The sequence below is a fragment of the Marmota flaviventris genome, chromosome 2 (genome assembly GCF_047511675.1).
Source record: "Marmota flaviventris isolate mMarFla1 chromosome 2, mMarFla1.hap1, whole genome shotgun sequence".
In the NCBI taxonomy this organism is placed as follows: Eukaryota; Metazoa; Chordata; class Mammalia; order Rodentia; family Sciuridae; genus Marmota; species Marmota flaviventris.
In genome coordinates, this window is record NC_092499.1 from 102,401,127 (window position 1) to 102,414,924 (window position 13,798).

A 13,798-nucleotide genomic window follows, 5' to 3' on the forward strand; every position below is an offset into this window, starting at 1 on the left:
ACCCAGTGCCTCACACATGCTAGGCAAGTGACATACCACTGAGCCACAACCCCGGCCCTTAAGTAGTACTTTTTAAAAAATAATTTTTAGTTGTAGATGGACACAACACTTTTATTTTATTTATTTATTTTTATGTGGTGCTGAGGACTGAACCCAGTGCCTCACACATGCTAGGCAAGCGCTCTACCACTGAGCTATAACCCTGCCCTAAGTATTACTTTTAAGTAAGTGTTTTAAAGATTTGGATGTTCAGAATGTAACATCACAGGCTTCTCTAACAGATTCACTAGGGTTATATTAAAATAATCAAAGAAAATGTACATTTGAAAGCTGTTATTTGGTCATATGGTGAGATTTGCCTTTGCTATAAACCAATCATTTCAGAGGTTCAAATCTGTTTAAAAATCCAAAATGAAGGGATGACTTTTGCCAATGCAGTTCTAGAATTTTCCATGTCAGGTTCTCTTAGCAGAAGCTCTAAGCCCAAAAGCAGAGAAGGGGGTTCCAAGAAGAGAAAGGATATAGAGATAGGGTCCAGTAAGCCTTCAACAGATAACTAAATCTATGTAATGTATCCTTAACATGCAGGGATAATACAAGAATTGATAGCACACAAGAGACAAGCGATGCTTAGAGATTTAACTACTTCCCCATATGTAAAATGGGGATAAGAATTTCCTCTGTGCAACAGACTTATTAAATGATGACATTTAAAATGCTTTTTTTGTACCTGGAGCACAGAAGTATCTAACAAATCAGATTTAGTAAAAGCAGAGTATTTTAGTCATTTTTGGTCCTAAGCTAAACACCGTGTTCTTTTAAACAGCATTTACACTAAAAGCTCCTCCAAAAGAATTTGCAACATAAGTAGATATAAGCGGGTATTCTACTCCCTGGTGAAGGCAGCAGAGGCAGGAAAACAATAACACTTACTTATCCAGTTTCGGACATTGAGGAAACTTTGCTCATTCGTCAGATCAAAAAGTAGAAGAAAACCCATAGCATCTCTGAAGAATGCTGTTGTCAAACTACGAAACCTAGGATCATAAAAACAGATTGGTCACCTAAACCACAGCCCCACTCCTGAAATATAAGCTGCTAGCAATGCCCTCAGCCTCTTTACAAAAGCTCCTCAATAACAAATCTCATGATGCCATTCCAAAAGTGCATAGGACCAGCATTTACCACTTATATGTTACTTACTGCTCACATGTGTTAGCAGTCCATGTGATTTGAAAACTAGCCTGCAGGACGGAGTTAAGGAAAACTAGCTCATGATCTCTCAATCTCAGCCAAGAATTTATTGTATAATTACTAGCTAATTAAGCCAAAAGCAAAAATGCTTGCTGTGTAAGTTTTCCTTCTGTGAAAGCTTGACTTGACATTACAAAGTGTTCCGTGATCTTTTAATTCCCTTATCTCTGATAATCATTTCTTTGCTTTAAGGTGGGAATGATATTCCCTACTCTTTCTTGGTACTCTGCCTTGTTCCAAGGCTTTATCCCACTGTCTATTCTCTCTCCTTCTAACAGTTTCTTCTCACTTTGATTATACACACGACAAGCCTGTAACTGGCAGGCTCCAGGGAAGGAAACATTGGTATAAATTCATCATCTAATCAGCAATGTTAGGTTTTTCTCAAACATTTTAACCCATTGCTTACAAGAATTCATTATTTAGAGATACATACCAAAAGAGCTGCAAATGAAATAATACAATTACTCGACTTTGATTCCCAATAATGTGGGAGGAAAGAGTGAGAAGTGCTCATGGGCATACATGAAATAAGACTGACCACAACTTGATAACTGCTTAAACTGAATAACAGGTACCAGGGTTCACTGTACTAGCCTCTCTACTTTTTGTACATGCTTGAAGTTTTTCATGATAAAATGTTAAAAAAAATAAATAAAATCATTCAAGGAGGCTGTGAGATAAAACAGGCTGTACCTAACTAAAACAACCTTAGATCAAGATGTCATGTGGTTTATTTTAGTCAAGTAACCTCTGACCATACATATTAATTCCAACCAGATTTTCCACTAGATTTCCACCATTAGGTAATAATGCATGTAACTCTGTAACTTTCTTATAGTTGAGTAACAGCAACAGTACATGAAGAAAAGTGTACAAGTCTAAAAAAAAAAAAAAGAAAGAAAAAGTCCTCAAGTAAGAAGGTCCAATTTGAAAAGGATTCATTTTTCCTTTGTACTTGTATAAAATAATGCCACCATTATCATCTCAGACTAATAAATTTACAGCTAATTTGGTAGCATATCTTATCCAGGTGCAAATCAGCTAATTGGCTAGCTTTCCCTGCTCAGGTCACTGTGTCAAGAGTGTAGCTGTCTCCTTCCAGTCAGGAGCACATAACTGAAGACTGCATACCTCTCCTGCCCAGCTGTGTCCCATAACTGCAGGTGAATTCTCTGGCCTCTGCCAATGGCTCCATCTGGCCCATTGGCTCTGTACACCTAAAACAGCAAAGTAAAAGAGAAAAGAACTTCTGAGATAAGTGAACTCTTCTTGTCTTGCCTTTCTATTCAGTACAAATCCCCAAAGCATCTAAACTTCTCAAGAGAATCCCATCTAGAATATAAGCATGATGGCATTTTATATCAAATAATTGCATTTGGATAACACAATAATTTATATTAAAATATATGCATTACAAACTTTAGAAGTATATTATACAAATAGAAAGAGCTCCAATTACCAGATTAAAAAATACATGTATATGTTATAAAATGTGCAAATAATATAAAAATTTATATAAAGCAATAATCAACTTACCTTTCCCCAAATTTCCTTCAGATCACTAGTTTCAAGAAATATTGCCTTTCTATGGCTTTTCTCTGTCCCAGGTTTATATATTTTTTTTTTTTTTTTTTTTTTTTAGTTGTCAATGGACCTTTATTTTATTTATTTATATGGGGTACTGAGAATTGAACCCAGTGCCTCACACATGCTAAGCAAGCGTTCTACCTGTGAGCTACCACCCCAGCCCCCCGACCCCCACTGTCCCATCTTTTAAAAATGTTCTTAAAACAATTTTATAGGAAGCATTTTGGAACATCAAGGAAAGGACCTCCACAAAGCTCCACCATAAAAGTGGTAAAAATTGTCAAAATCAACTTCTACAAAATCTGGAAAGTAACAATAGCTTGCAACATTAGGAGAATCCTTTATTCATGAAAAATAGCCAAATGTGGGTTAAAAACAGTGAGCTCTAACTTGCCCTATTCCTATCCCACTCATCTGAGTTCTGTAGTTGCATTAAAAACCAACAAATGCAGGCTAGGGTTGTGGCTTAATGGTAGAGTGCTCGTCTTGCACGTGTGAGGCCCTGGGTTCGATCCTCAGCACCACATAAAGATAAATAAAGGTATTGTGTCCATCTACAACTTAAAAAAAAGAAAAAAATTAAAAAAAAAAAAAAAAACACCAACAAAGGCACAATTACAGTAGCTGTGGAAACCCTTAGCCCAACAGTGAGCCCATAGATAAAGGAGGTGGAACAGGTTTGGAGCTCCCTACAAGCCCCATCTTCAGATAATCTTCTGGAAGCTTCCCAAAAAGCTCCATCCCTAAGTCTTGTCTCCATCAGACCACACTCAGAAAATTACTCAATAATTACAGGTATATCTCTATAGTCGTTCTTAAAAATAATCGGCAGTAATTATAACACACAGCTACCAGGGGTAGCATTATCAGTTGAGGCAAACAAAAGTCTAATCAAAAACATGTTAAAAAGAAAAAAGAGGGCTGGAGATGTGGCTCAAGGCATGTGTGCGGCCCGGGTTCGATCCTCAGCACCACATACAAACAAAGATGTTGTGTCTGCCAAAAACTAAAAAAAAATAAAAAGAAAAAATTTTTAGAAAAGAAAAAGAGATTTCCACAGGGAGATTTTTTTTTTAAATCTCCCAAATATTGCTTGGAACTTGCAAGGCCAATTGTGTGCAAGACTGAACAGATGCCCAGGAAAGACCTAAAAAGGTCCTAATCTCTCACCTCTGACTGACCTTGAGGTTCTTCTCAAGGAAGAAGTAAAGCATAAGTCAGAGAATACATGAACAGAAAAAACAAGAAATCCAAGAGGGACTGGGAGGCTGATTTCTAGAATTGCCACATCATACAATTTTAAATGTCCAGTTTTTGACAAAATTATAAGACAAACACAGAAACAGGAAAGTATAACTCATACACAGGGGAAAAATAGCCAGTCAAAACTGTTCCTCAGGAAGCTCAGTTGTCAAAGACAAAGACTTTAAATCAGCCATTTGAAATAAGTTCAAAGAACTAAAGGAAACCATGCCTAAAGAATGAAAAAAAAAAAAGAGTATTAGAACAATGACTTTTAAGAAAATAGCAATAAAGAGAAAGATATAAAAACAGAAGTAAATAGAAATTCTGGAGTTGAAAATGTAATTACGGGGGCTGGGATGTAGCTCATTGGTAGTGCACCTGCCTAGCATGCACAACGCCCTAGGTTTGTTCCCTAGCACTGAAAAAAGAGGTAGGGGAGAAAGAAACAAAGAGGAAAAAACGAGGAAGGAGGAAGGAAAGATGAATGGGAAGAAACAGAAAGAGAGGGAGGGAGAATGAAGGAAGGAAGGAAGTTCATGAGAAGGGCTCAACAGCAGATGTGAACTAACAAAAAAATAATCAATAAATATAAATATAAGTCGATTAAGATTATCCAGTCTAAGAACAGAAAAACAGAATGAAGAAAAATAAAAAGCATCTCAGAAAACTGTGGCTTTTAAAGTGCAAAAAAAAAACCCTATCCAACCAAGAATTCTATATCTTGCACAGCTAATCCTCTAAAACTAAAGGAGAAATTAAGACTTTTCAAACAAAATAGAAAATGCCCTACAAGAAAAATACTAAAGACAGTTCTTGAGACTGAACTAGGAAGACAGTAGATAATAATTCAAATCCATAAAAAGAAATAAAGAATACCAGTAAAGGTAATTACATAAGTTAATATGAAAGAAACTGCAAATACATTTTTGTTTGTAACTCTTTTCTTCCATCTGATTAAAATACAACTGTATTTGACATTAATTCTGAATCTGTGTTGATGGGCATGCAGTGTATAAAGGTAATTTGCATGACAACAGCAGAAAGCAGGAGAGAAAGTGAAACTAAATAAGATCAAAGATCTGTATAGTATTGAAGATACCTTAATAGTCATAAAAACGAAATCTTTAAAAATTATAATGGCAACTCTAATACCCAGAGGAATTAAAGAGAAAATAACAATATAGAGTAAAAATATGAAAAGGAAATTAAAATGGTACACTAGTCAATATCTACTGAACACAAAATAAGGAGTCATAGAGAAATAGAGAGGCAAAAAGAAGACTTGGGCTGGGGATGTGGCTCAAGTGGTAAGCTGCTCGCCTGGCATGTGTGGGGCGCTGGGTTCGATCCTCAGCACCACATAAAAATAAAATAAAGATGTTGTGTCCACCAAAAACTGAAAAAAAAAAAATCTCTTCTCTCTCTCTCTTTAAAAAAAAAAAGAAGACTTAAAACATAGAAAACAAGCAGCAAAATGGCAAACATAAATTCTATTTTATCAGTAATTACATTCAGTGCAAATGGATTAAAAGCTCAAAATAAGTGGCAGAGATTGACAGAACAGATTTTAAAAATATCCAGTTATATATTACTACAAGAAACACACTTTGCATTCCATAACACAACGTGGTTATAAGTAAAAGGCTGGGTAAAAAATATGGCATGCAAACAGTAAGCAAAAGAGAGCTGGAGTGACAATAATAATTTCAGACAGAAGAGATGTTAGAACCAAAATTGTTATTAGAGATACAGAGGATATTTAATAATGATATAAGGCTTAACCCATCAAGAAGATAAAGGAATGAGAAAAACAGGCAACTGAACAATAATACTTAAATACTTCAGTACTGCATTTTTAATTCTAGAATAATTAGGAAAGTCAATGAGGAAATAGAATACTTGAATAACACTGTAAATCAACTAGATATAACAGACAGCTATAAACCATTTGACCCACCCAACAACAGAAAAATAAACTTTCTTTTCAGATACACATGGAACATTCTCAAGGACAGACGGACCATATGTTAGGCCATAAAACAAGTCTCAATAAACTCAAAACGACTGAAATTATACCAAGTATGTTCTCCAACCACAATGGAATAGAATTAGATATCAATAATATAGCAAATTTTGCAAATATGTAGAAATTAAACTGCCCTCTCTTAAATAACCAAGGAATCAAAGAAGAACTATGACAGATGTTATAAAATACTTTGAGATGAATGAAAATAAAAACACAGCATCAAAAACTTATTGAATAAAAAATAAAGGTCAGTGAAGGAGTCGACTGGGGCTTAACGCTGTGTGTGTGTGTGTGTGTGTGTGTGTGTGTGTGTGTTATAACAAATTTATAAGTAAAATGGATTTAGCTCTTACATTTAGATCCCTAATCCACTCTGAGTTAACTGTGTATATGGTGAAAGCAAGGGTTCACAGTCACTCTTTTGCATGTGACTAGTCAGTTATAGCAACATCATTTGTTTAAAAGATTATTCTCTTCCCACTTGAATGGTCTTGATAGCCTAGGTAAAAACTAATTGGTTGTAAATATAAAAGTTTATTTCTATACTCTTAATTCTTCTGTGTTCATCTATATCTCTAACCTGCTGCTAATACCATACTATTTTAATTACTGTAGCTCTATAGGAAGTCTTGAAATTGGGGAGGATGAGTCCTTCAATTCAATTCTTTTTCAAGATTGTTTTGGATATCTGGCAATTCCATTCAAATTTTAGAATTAGCTTTGCAATTTCTATAAAGAAGCCAGCTGGGATTCTGATAGGGATTGAACTAAATTTATGGATCAGTTTGAAGAATATTGCCATCTGCACAATATAAAGTCTTCTGATCCATGAACATGGAATTTTTTCCCATTCATTTTGATCTTTTAAAATGTCTTTCAACAATATTTTAAAGCTTTTATAGTATTCATTTTGCACTTTCATTTTAAATTTATTCTTAAATATTTGAATTTTTAGATGTTATTGTAAATTGTTTTTTAAATTTCATTTTCAAATTGTTCATGTGAAATACATAGAAATATAATTTATGTCAACTAATCTTTAATACTGCATGAGAACTTGTTTAGTAGTTCTGATAGTCTTTTTGTGTGTGTTTGTATATATGTGTTCCTCAGGATTTCTATATACAATATCGTGTTATTTGCTATTTTATTTCTTCCTTTCCAATTGGATATGTTTTCTTTTTCTTGACTAACTGCCTGAGCAAGAACCTCCAATAAATGTTGAATAGAAGTGATGAGAAAGGACATCCTTGCATTCAGATATTCACCAAGTATATACTAAAAGCCATGGGAGGCCTTTATCAGGTTGAAAACATTTCCTTTAATTCCTAATTTGATGCATACTTTTATCATGAAATGGTATTGTATATTTATCCTATGTCTGCTGAAATGACCATGTGGTTTTATGTATTTATTCTCTTAATATAGTGTATTACATTAATTGATTTTTATGTGGCAAACCAACCTTACCGTTCTTGTGATAAATTCCACTTAGCCATGATATTTAATCCTTTTTAAATGTTGCTGGACTGTGTTTGCTAGTATTTTGCTGTGTATATTCAGAAGGGACTTCATTCTGTAGTTTTTTCCCCTCCCTCAGAATGTCTTTTTGATTTTGGAATCAGGGCAATATTGGCCACATGAAATGAGTTGGGAAGGTTTCCACCTTTTTTATATTTTAGAAGAGTTTGGGAAGGACTGGTTCCTCTTTCAGCATTTGATAAAATTCATCAGTGAACATGTTTGAGCCTGGACAATTTCTTTGTGGAAAACTGTGATTCAATCACATTATTGGTTACAAGTCTACTTAAGATACTTAAGTTGGTTTCAGTTATTTGTGTGTAGAAATTTCTCCATTTCTTCTATATTATCTAATTTGTTGGCATACTGTTGTTTATAATATTTCTTCACAAACTTTTTATTTATATAAGATTGGTAGAGTTGTCCTTTCATTTCTTATTTTAGGAATTTAGCTGATCTTTTCAAGAAAAAGATCATTTATTTATTTCCACTGTAATCTTTTTCTTTTGTTTCTTTTTCGGTACCAGGGACTGAACCCATGGGTGCTTAACTGCTTAACCACAGAGCCACATCCCCAGCCCTTTTTATTTTGAGACAGATCTCACAAAGTTACCTAGGGCCTCACTAAGTTGCTGAGGTCAGCTTTGATCCAGTGACCCTCCTGACTCAGCCTCCCTAGTTGCTGTGATTATAGGACTGCTCCATTGCTTCATCCAGCTCCACGCTAATCTTTATTATTTATTCCACCCTGCTTGCTTTTGGCTTAGCTTACTCCTTTGTCTCTGGTTTCTTAAGGTAGAAGGTTAAATTACTGATGAGATTTTTTTTATCAATATATGTATTTTAAGCTATAAATTTCCTCCTTAGAAATGTTTTAGCTTTTATTCTTTTTCTACTTATAATTGATATTTATAAACATATTTATAATGCACAACATAGAAATAATCATATATGTTATGTATTCGTATAATGCAGATAAGAATGGTTAGAACCAAATAGAAATATAACCAGTGTTGGTGAGAATGTGGTGGAACTGGAACCCTCATATATTGGCTGTTAAGAATACAAAATGGGGGGCTGGGGATGTGGCTCAAGCAGTAGTGCGCTCGCCTGGCATGTGTGTGGCCCGGGTTCGATCCTCAGCACCACATACAAACAAAGATGTTGTGTCTGCCGAAAACTAAAAAATAAATATTAAACACAGAGTTATCATATCGCCAAAAATTCTACTTGTAGGCATATTTCCAAGAGAATTTAAAACATATACCCACCTGAAAAACATTGAATATTAATGTTAATAGAAGCATTATACATAACAGCTAAAGAGATACAACTAAAATGTCCATCAATAGGTCAATGGAATACTATGAAGACATAAAATGGAATGAGGTCCTGACACACACAAAAACAAACCTTGAAAACATTGTGCTAAGTGTAGAAATCCAGATATAAAGGCCCACATATTACATGACTCTGTTATTTAATACATCCAGAATATGCAAATCCAAAGAGATACATAGTGGCCAGTAGGCAGAAGGAATGCGGAAAGAGTACTCACAGGTATGGGATTTCTAAATTTAAATAGTTATGATGGTTATACAACTCTGAATATGCTTAAAAATATTGTCATCTACACTTCAAATTCATGAATTTTGCTTACTATGCTTTACATATCAACAAATCTGTTTTTTAAACAAAGTTATGATAATTAATTACCAAAACTTTTCACATACATATACAGTCGTGCCTCGGTATCTGCAGGCATTGGTTTCCAGGACCCTCAAAAATACCAAAAGCCACAAATGCTCAGTCTATCATATAAAATGGTATAGTATCTACACAGAACCCACACATATTGTCCCAAATACATAAATCATCTCTACATTATTTATAATGCCCAATACAACATTAATGCTATGAAATACAATTGCTATACTGTATTATTGAGACAATAATGACAAGAAAAAACTCTGTTCATGTGTAGCAGAGACATGATCACTGCAGGCTGAACTACACAGTACCAAGCTGGGCTTGGCTGAATCTGCAGATGCAGAACCTGTAACTATGAAATTAATTATACGTCAACACTAAAAATCAAATTAGGATCCTATTCTTACCCAGTGGTTCTTTAAGTCTTTCTGGTTATAAAGAAAACGACCTACAGTGGGTAAAAGGAAATGAATGCTTCTGTCCTGGAAGCCAGGGACCCTGTAGCTCCTCGGACAGAACATGTTCCATGGAAGGGCTCTTGTCATTAATCTCCTGACAACTTGATCTGATTCATGGAAACTGGATTTTTTTCAGTAAGAAATGTAGTCCATGGCCATCTTCCCTATTCTGCAACTATGACACAGTGACCTACTACTTTCCCTTCCACCCTTAAAATAACTTTCAGTCCTATGATCCTATATATATATATATATATATATATATATATATATATACACACACACACATACATATGTGTATATATATATATACACACATACATATGTGTATATATATATATACACACACACATACATATATGAATTTTGCTTATTATATACATATATGCATATGTGCATATGTATACACAAATGTATATATGTGTTTGTATATATTAAACCTCTCCCCTCATCATTGGGCAGAACATCCTGTTCACCACTAGCATTTCCCACTCCTTCTCTAATCTCACCCTCCTGGTCACAGAGATGTGTTCCACCCCTTAATGTGCCACATGGAATTGCTGAGTCTTTAATTAAGATAAATGCCATTTAAAATGATAAGTTACCAAAGGTGTAAGATACACCTACAAAACAGGGGTATGTGGGCAGAGCGGTTGGCAGGGTTTCCAAAGGTAGACAAAAAACTTTGTGGAGTTTTCCAGGTAAGGTACAGGCCAAAAGAGAACCAAGGGAGAATTTGGGGAAAAAAAAAAAAAAACTGCTCATTTTTACTTTGCTTGTTTTCTATGCATCCTTCAGCAGAGCCTTTTCAATCCTATTGCCTGGATTAAGTGTAACACACTTTCATAGGCACCCTTTAATTTTAGATCCTGACCTTTGTCCTCCTAATTCCTATGAAGGAAACTAAACAGGCAAATGTTTACTCAGAGATTATATTTTTATAAAGAAGAATATAGGACTTACCACTCTCTTTTCCCTAAAATCGATGCCCACTGTCGTGATAAATTTGGAATTAAATTTACCATCTGTGTACTGGTAAAGTACACTGGTCTTCCCTACTCCAGAGTCTCCCAAAGCTAAAAACTTGATGAGGTAATCATAATCTCCATCAGACATAATGAAGCACTCAGTGATTCACCTGAAAAATATAAACAAATGAATATTTATTAAAGTCTATTAGAAAACATTAAGTTGTGGATGTGTAACCGATGTGATTCTGCAATCTGTATTTGGGGTAAAATTGGGAGTTCATAACCAACTTGAATCTAATGTATGAAATATGATATGTCAAGAGCTTTGTAATGTTTTAAACAACCAATAAAAAAAGGAAAAAGAAAACATTAAGTTATCCATTAACAAAGTGGCCACTTAATATTCAGTTCAACAGGGACTGGGGTTGTGGCTCAGTGGTAGAGCGCTTGCCTGGCATGTGTGAGCCTGGCATGTGTGAGGCCCTGGGTTCGATCCTCAGCACCACATATAAATAAAAAAATAAAGTAAAAACTCCATTAGCAACTAAAAAATATTTTTTAAAAAATATTCAGTTCAACAAGTGCTTCTATATAAAACCTATGTATCTAGTCATTCAGTGAAGAGAGGGTTACATAGTGTTCACTTTCCCTGAGGACCTAATAGTTCACTAAATGAGATGCTACTGAAATAGTAAATAACAGTTTAGTTTTCATTTAACATACATATTATACTACCAATGAGAATGATAATCATTAATAAGAAAATATAACAAAAACTGATAAGAGAAAGGAGGAAGGACAATATTTTAAGGTATCATAGAAATACTTAGAGTGCAAGTGGTTTCAATTCTCCCTCTTTTTCAGTTTTCTAGTGCTAGATCACTAGCTTTTCTTTTTATTTTGACAACTAAGCAATTTCATTTATCCTATTCATTTTTACATGTTATTAAAGTTCCTTCAAAGACATTGCTAATTCATAAGTAAAATTTGACTTGTGGCTCCTTTATGCCTTATTAACATATACTATTTACTAAATCAGAATTCTTGGAATATTACTGCTTACTGAGTTTCATATTGTGGCTATTAATACTCAGATACCACAGGTCTGTAGCTAAGGGCTTATTTACCTACACCTACACCTGATATTCTAACAAAAACTGCTGAAAATTCAGTTTCTCAGTACTGACTAAAATAAAAGTCCACCTTAAAGAAGAAAATTTTGTTTGCACCAGCAATACCTAACCATGGTTATTTTGGGTCCTTTACCATCATTGTTTTGCATTATTTGTTTTTTATCTTCTAAATATATGTCAATCCAAAATATTAGTCCAACTAGAAATGAAGTGTTTCCCTGGGAAAGGTCTATTTATTTTTATCCCTCTATTTCTAATGCCAATAAACTCTCCTGAAAAATCAGAAAAATAACCAGCTATCCCATTACCACTGACAACTCTACCTGCCCATTTAAATGCACATATTTACCCATCCACACACATGCCAGACACCCTCTATTAGATGCTGCTGATTTTTCTCTCATTGTCCTTTCCACAAAGGCCCATATTCTGAAACTTTGCTCTAATACTCAATGCTTTCTAGAGGTTTGTTTCTATAGATATATAATATTAGTAAAATCTCAGGCAAGGACATTTTCTGATTTTCAAGATTGCCTCCCCCAACCCATCCTCAACTTAATAACTTACCTTATGCTCAAAAATCCTAATGTTGATACTTAAGATTCACTGCAAGGTACTTCCTCAGAGAGCCTTAGTGCAGATCTGGGACCTCACATCTTAGACATGACTGACCAGTGGATAAGGGCAGAGCCTCTACAAACATTCATAGTACTGTTTGCACACTATACAGGGTGGCACTTTACCAAGGAGAGCTTCCCATGTTAATAGCTTCTGTATGCAGGTGTGGGTGACCAGTATTAATGACATGCAACAGAAGTCCTCTCTAAAAGATGACTACTTGAGTATAAACATCTCCACAAGGCCTATCATAGCACCTCACTTGGTTCCAAGTTATTCAGAAATAAGAGCTAAGAATTAAAAGCAGGTCCAGATAACACTTGGGCATTTGAGAACAGGGGCAAAGTTGGAGTTCCCCTCAAATTGAAGCAGAAAGCAGCTCCAATCTTACAATAAGAATGTAAAAGAAGACACACTGTGGCTACCTTATTTCCTCTTTTAACTTGGAAAAATTGGTCATTTCTATGTTTTTATATCAATTAAGACGGGAGAAAAGGTTGCTACCAATAGAATCAATACTCTAGAACTTTCTAAACCCATTTGAGTGGAATTTAAAGACTTGGATGAAACTATTTCTGCTCTACCAATAATTAAATGTGTTTAGTTTCCATAGGTGAAAAATCATATAGGTAAGTCTGCTAATGATCTTTGAGTTTTGTTTTCTACTCATGATAAAATACTAACCAAGGCATCATTCAGGAAAAACTAACAAAGTTCCACAAATCAAAGATTTAGATACCATCAACATTAATCATAGTTTGCACTTTTCAGACTGCAAATGCCTGTTTTTTTCAATTTGAAAATAAATACTCAGACCTTTGACTCTCTGGGTTTGGCTTTCTAATCCTAAAGAAAGAAAATAGGTGTTTGATGAGTATGTAAAGACCAGGGCCAAGGAAGAATGCAGGAAAAAGAAAACCAAAATAATGTGATCTGAGTTTGGTTCTCTAAAGATAACACAGAACCCAGAAAGGTTGACTGGTGTGCACAGCCTAGAACTTTGCTCTTCTGATTGACAGTGCAATGTCTATCCTACCCAAAGCTTCATGTCGGTTGCTCTTTTCTTCTTAAGGCATACTGGGCTTAAAAGTGGGCAGTGGTATGATATCTTATAAGTAAGAAACACATGGAGTCAAGCAAAACTGAGTCTGAATCCCAAACCTTCCATCTACCAACTACTTGGATGTCTCTGAACCGTAGATATCTAGGTTTCCATTCTACAAAAAGGAAGCTAACACTGACTACCTGAAGGCTGAAGAAGATACTGTTTGT

The 13,798-nt window shown here is 34.8% G+C and overlaps 1 protein-coding gene across 3 annotated transcripts in view; it reads right to left on the reverse strand.

Annotated features, from left to right (window-relative positions):
• Positions 1–13,798, reverse strand: part of Rab27a (RAB27A, member RAS oncogene family) — a 76,296-nt gene that overhangs the window by 21,031 nt on the left and 41,467 nt on the right. For all 3 annotated transcript variants that reach the window (XM_027925834.2, XM_027925832.2, XM_027925835.2), the window contains exons 2-4: positions 10,768–10,942; positions 2,389–2,474; positions 934–1,037 (exon numbers count right to left, since the gene is read on the reverse strand). In XM_027925834.2, coding sequence (XP_027781635.1) covers positions 934–1,037; positions 2,389–2,474; positions 10,768–10,920 — 343 coding nt within the window. In that variant the 5' untranslated portion in view covers positions 10,921–10,942. The remainder of the gene's footprint in view (positions 1–933; positions 1,038–2,388; positions 2,475–10,767; positions 10,943–13,798) is intronic.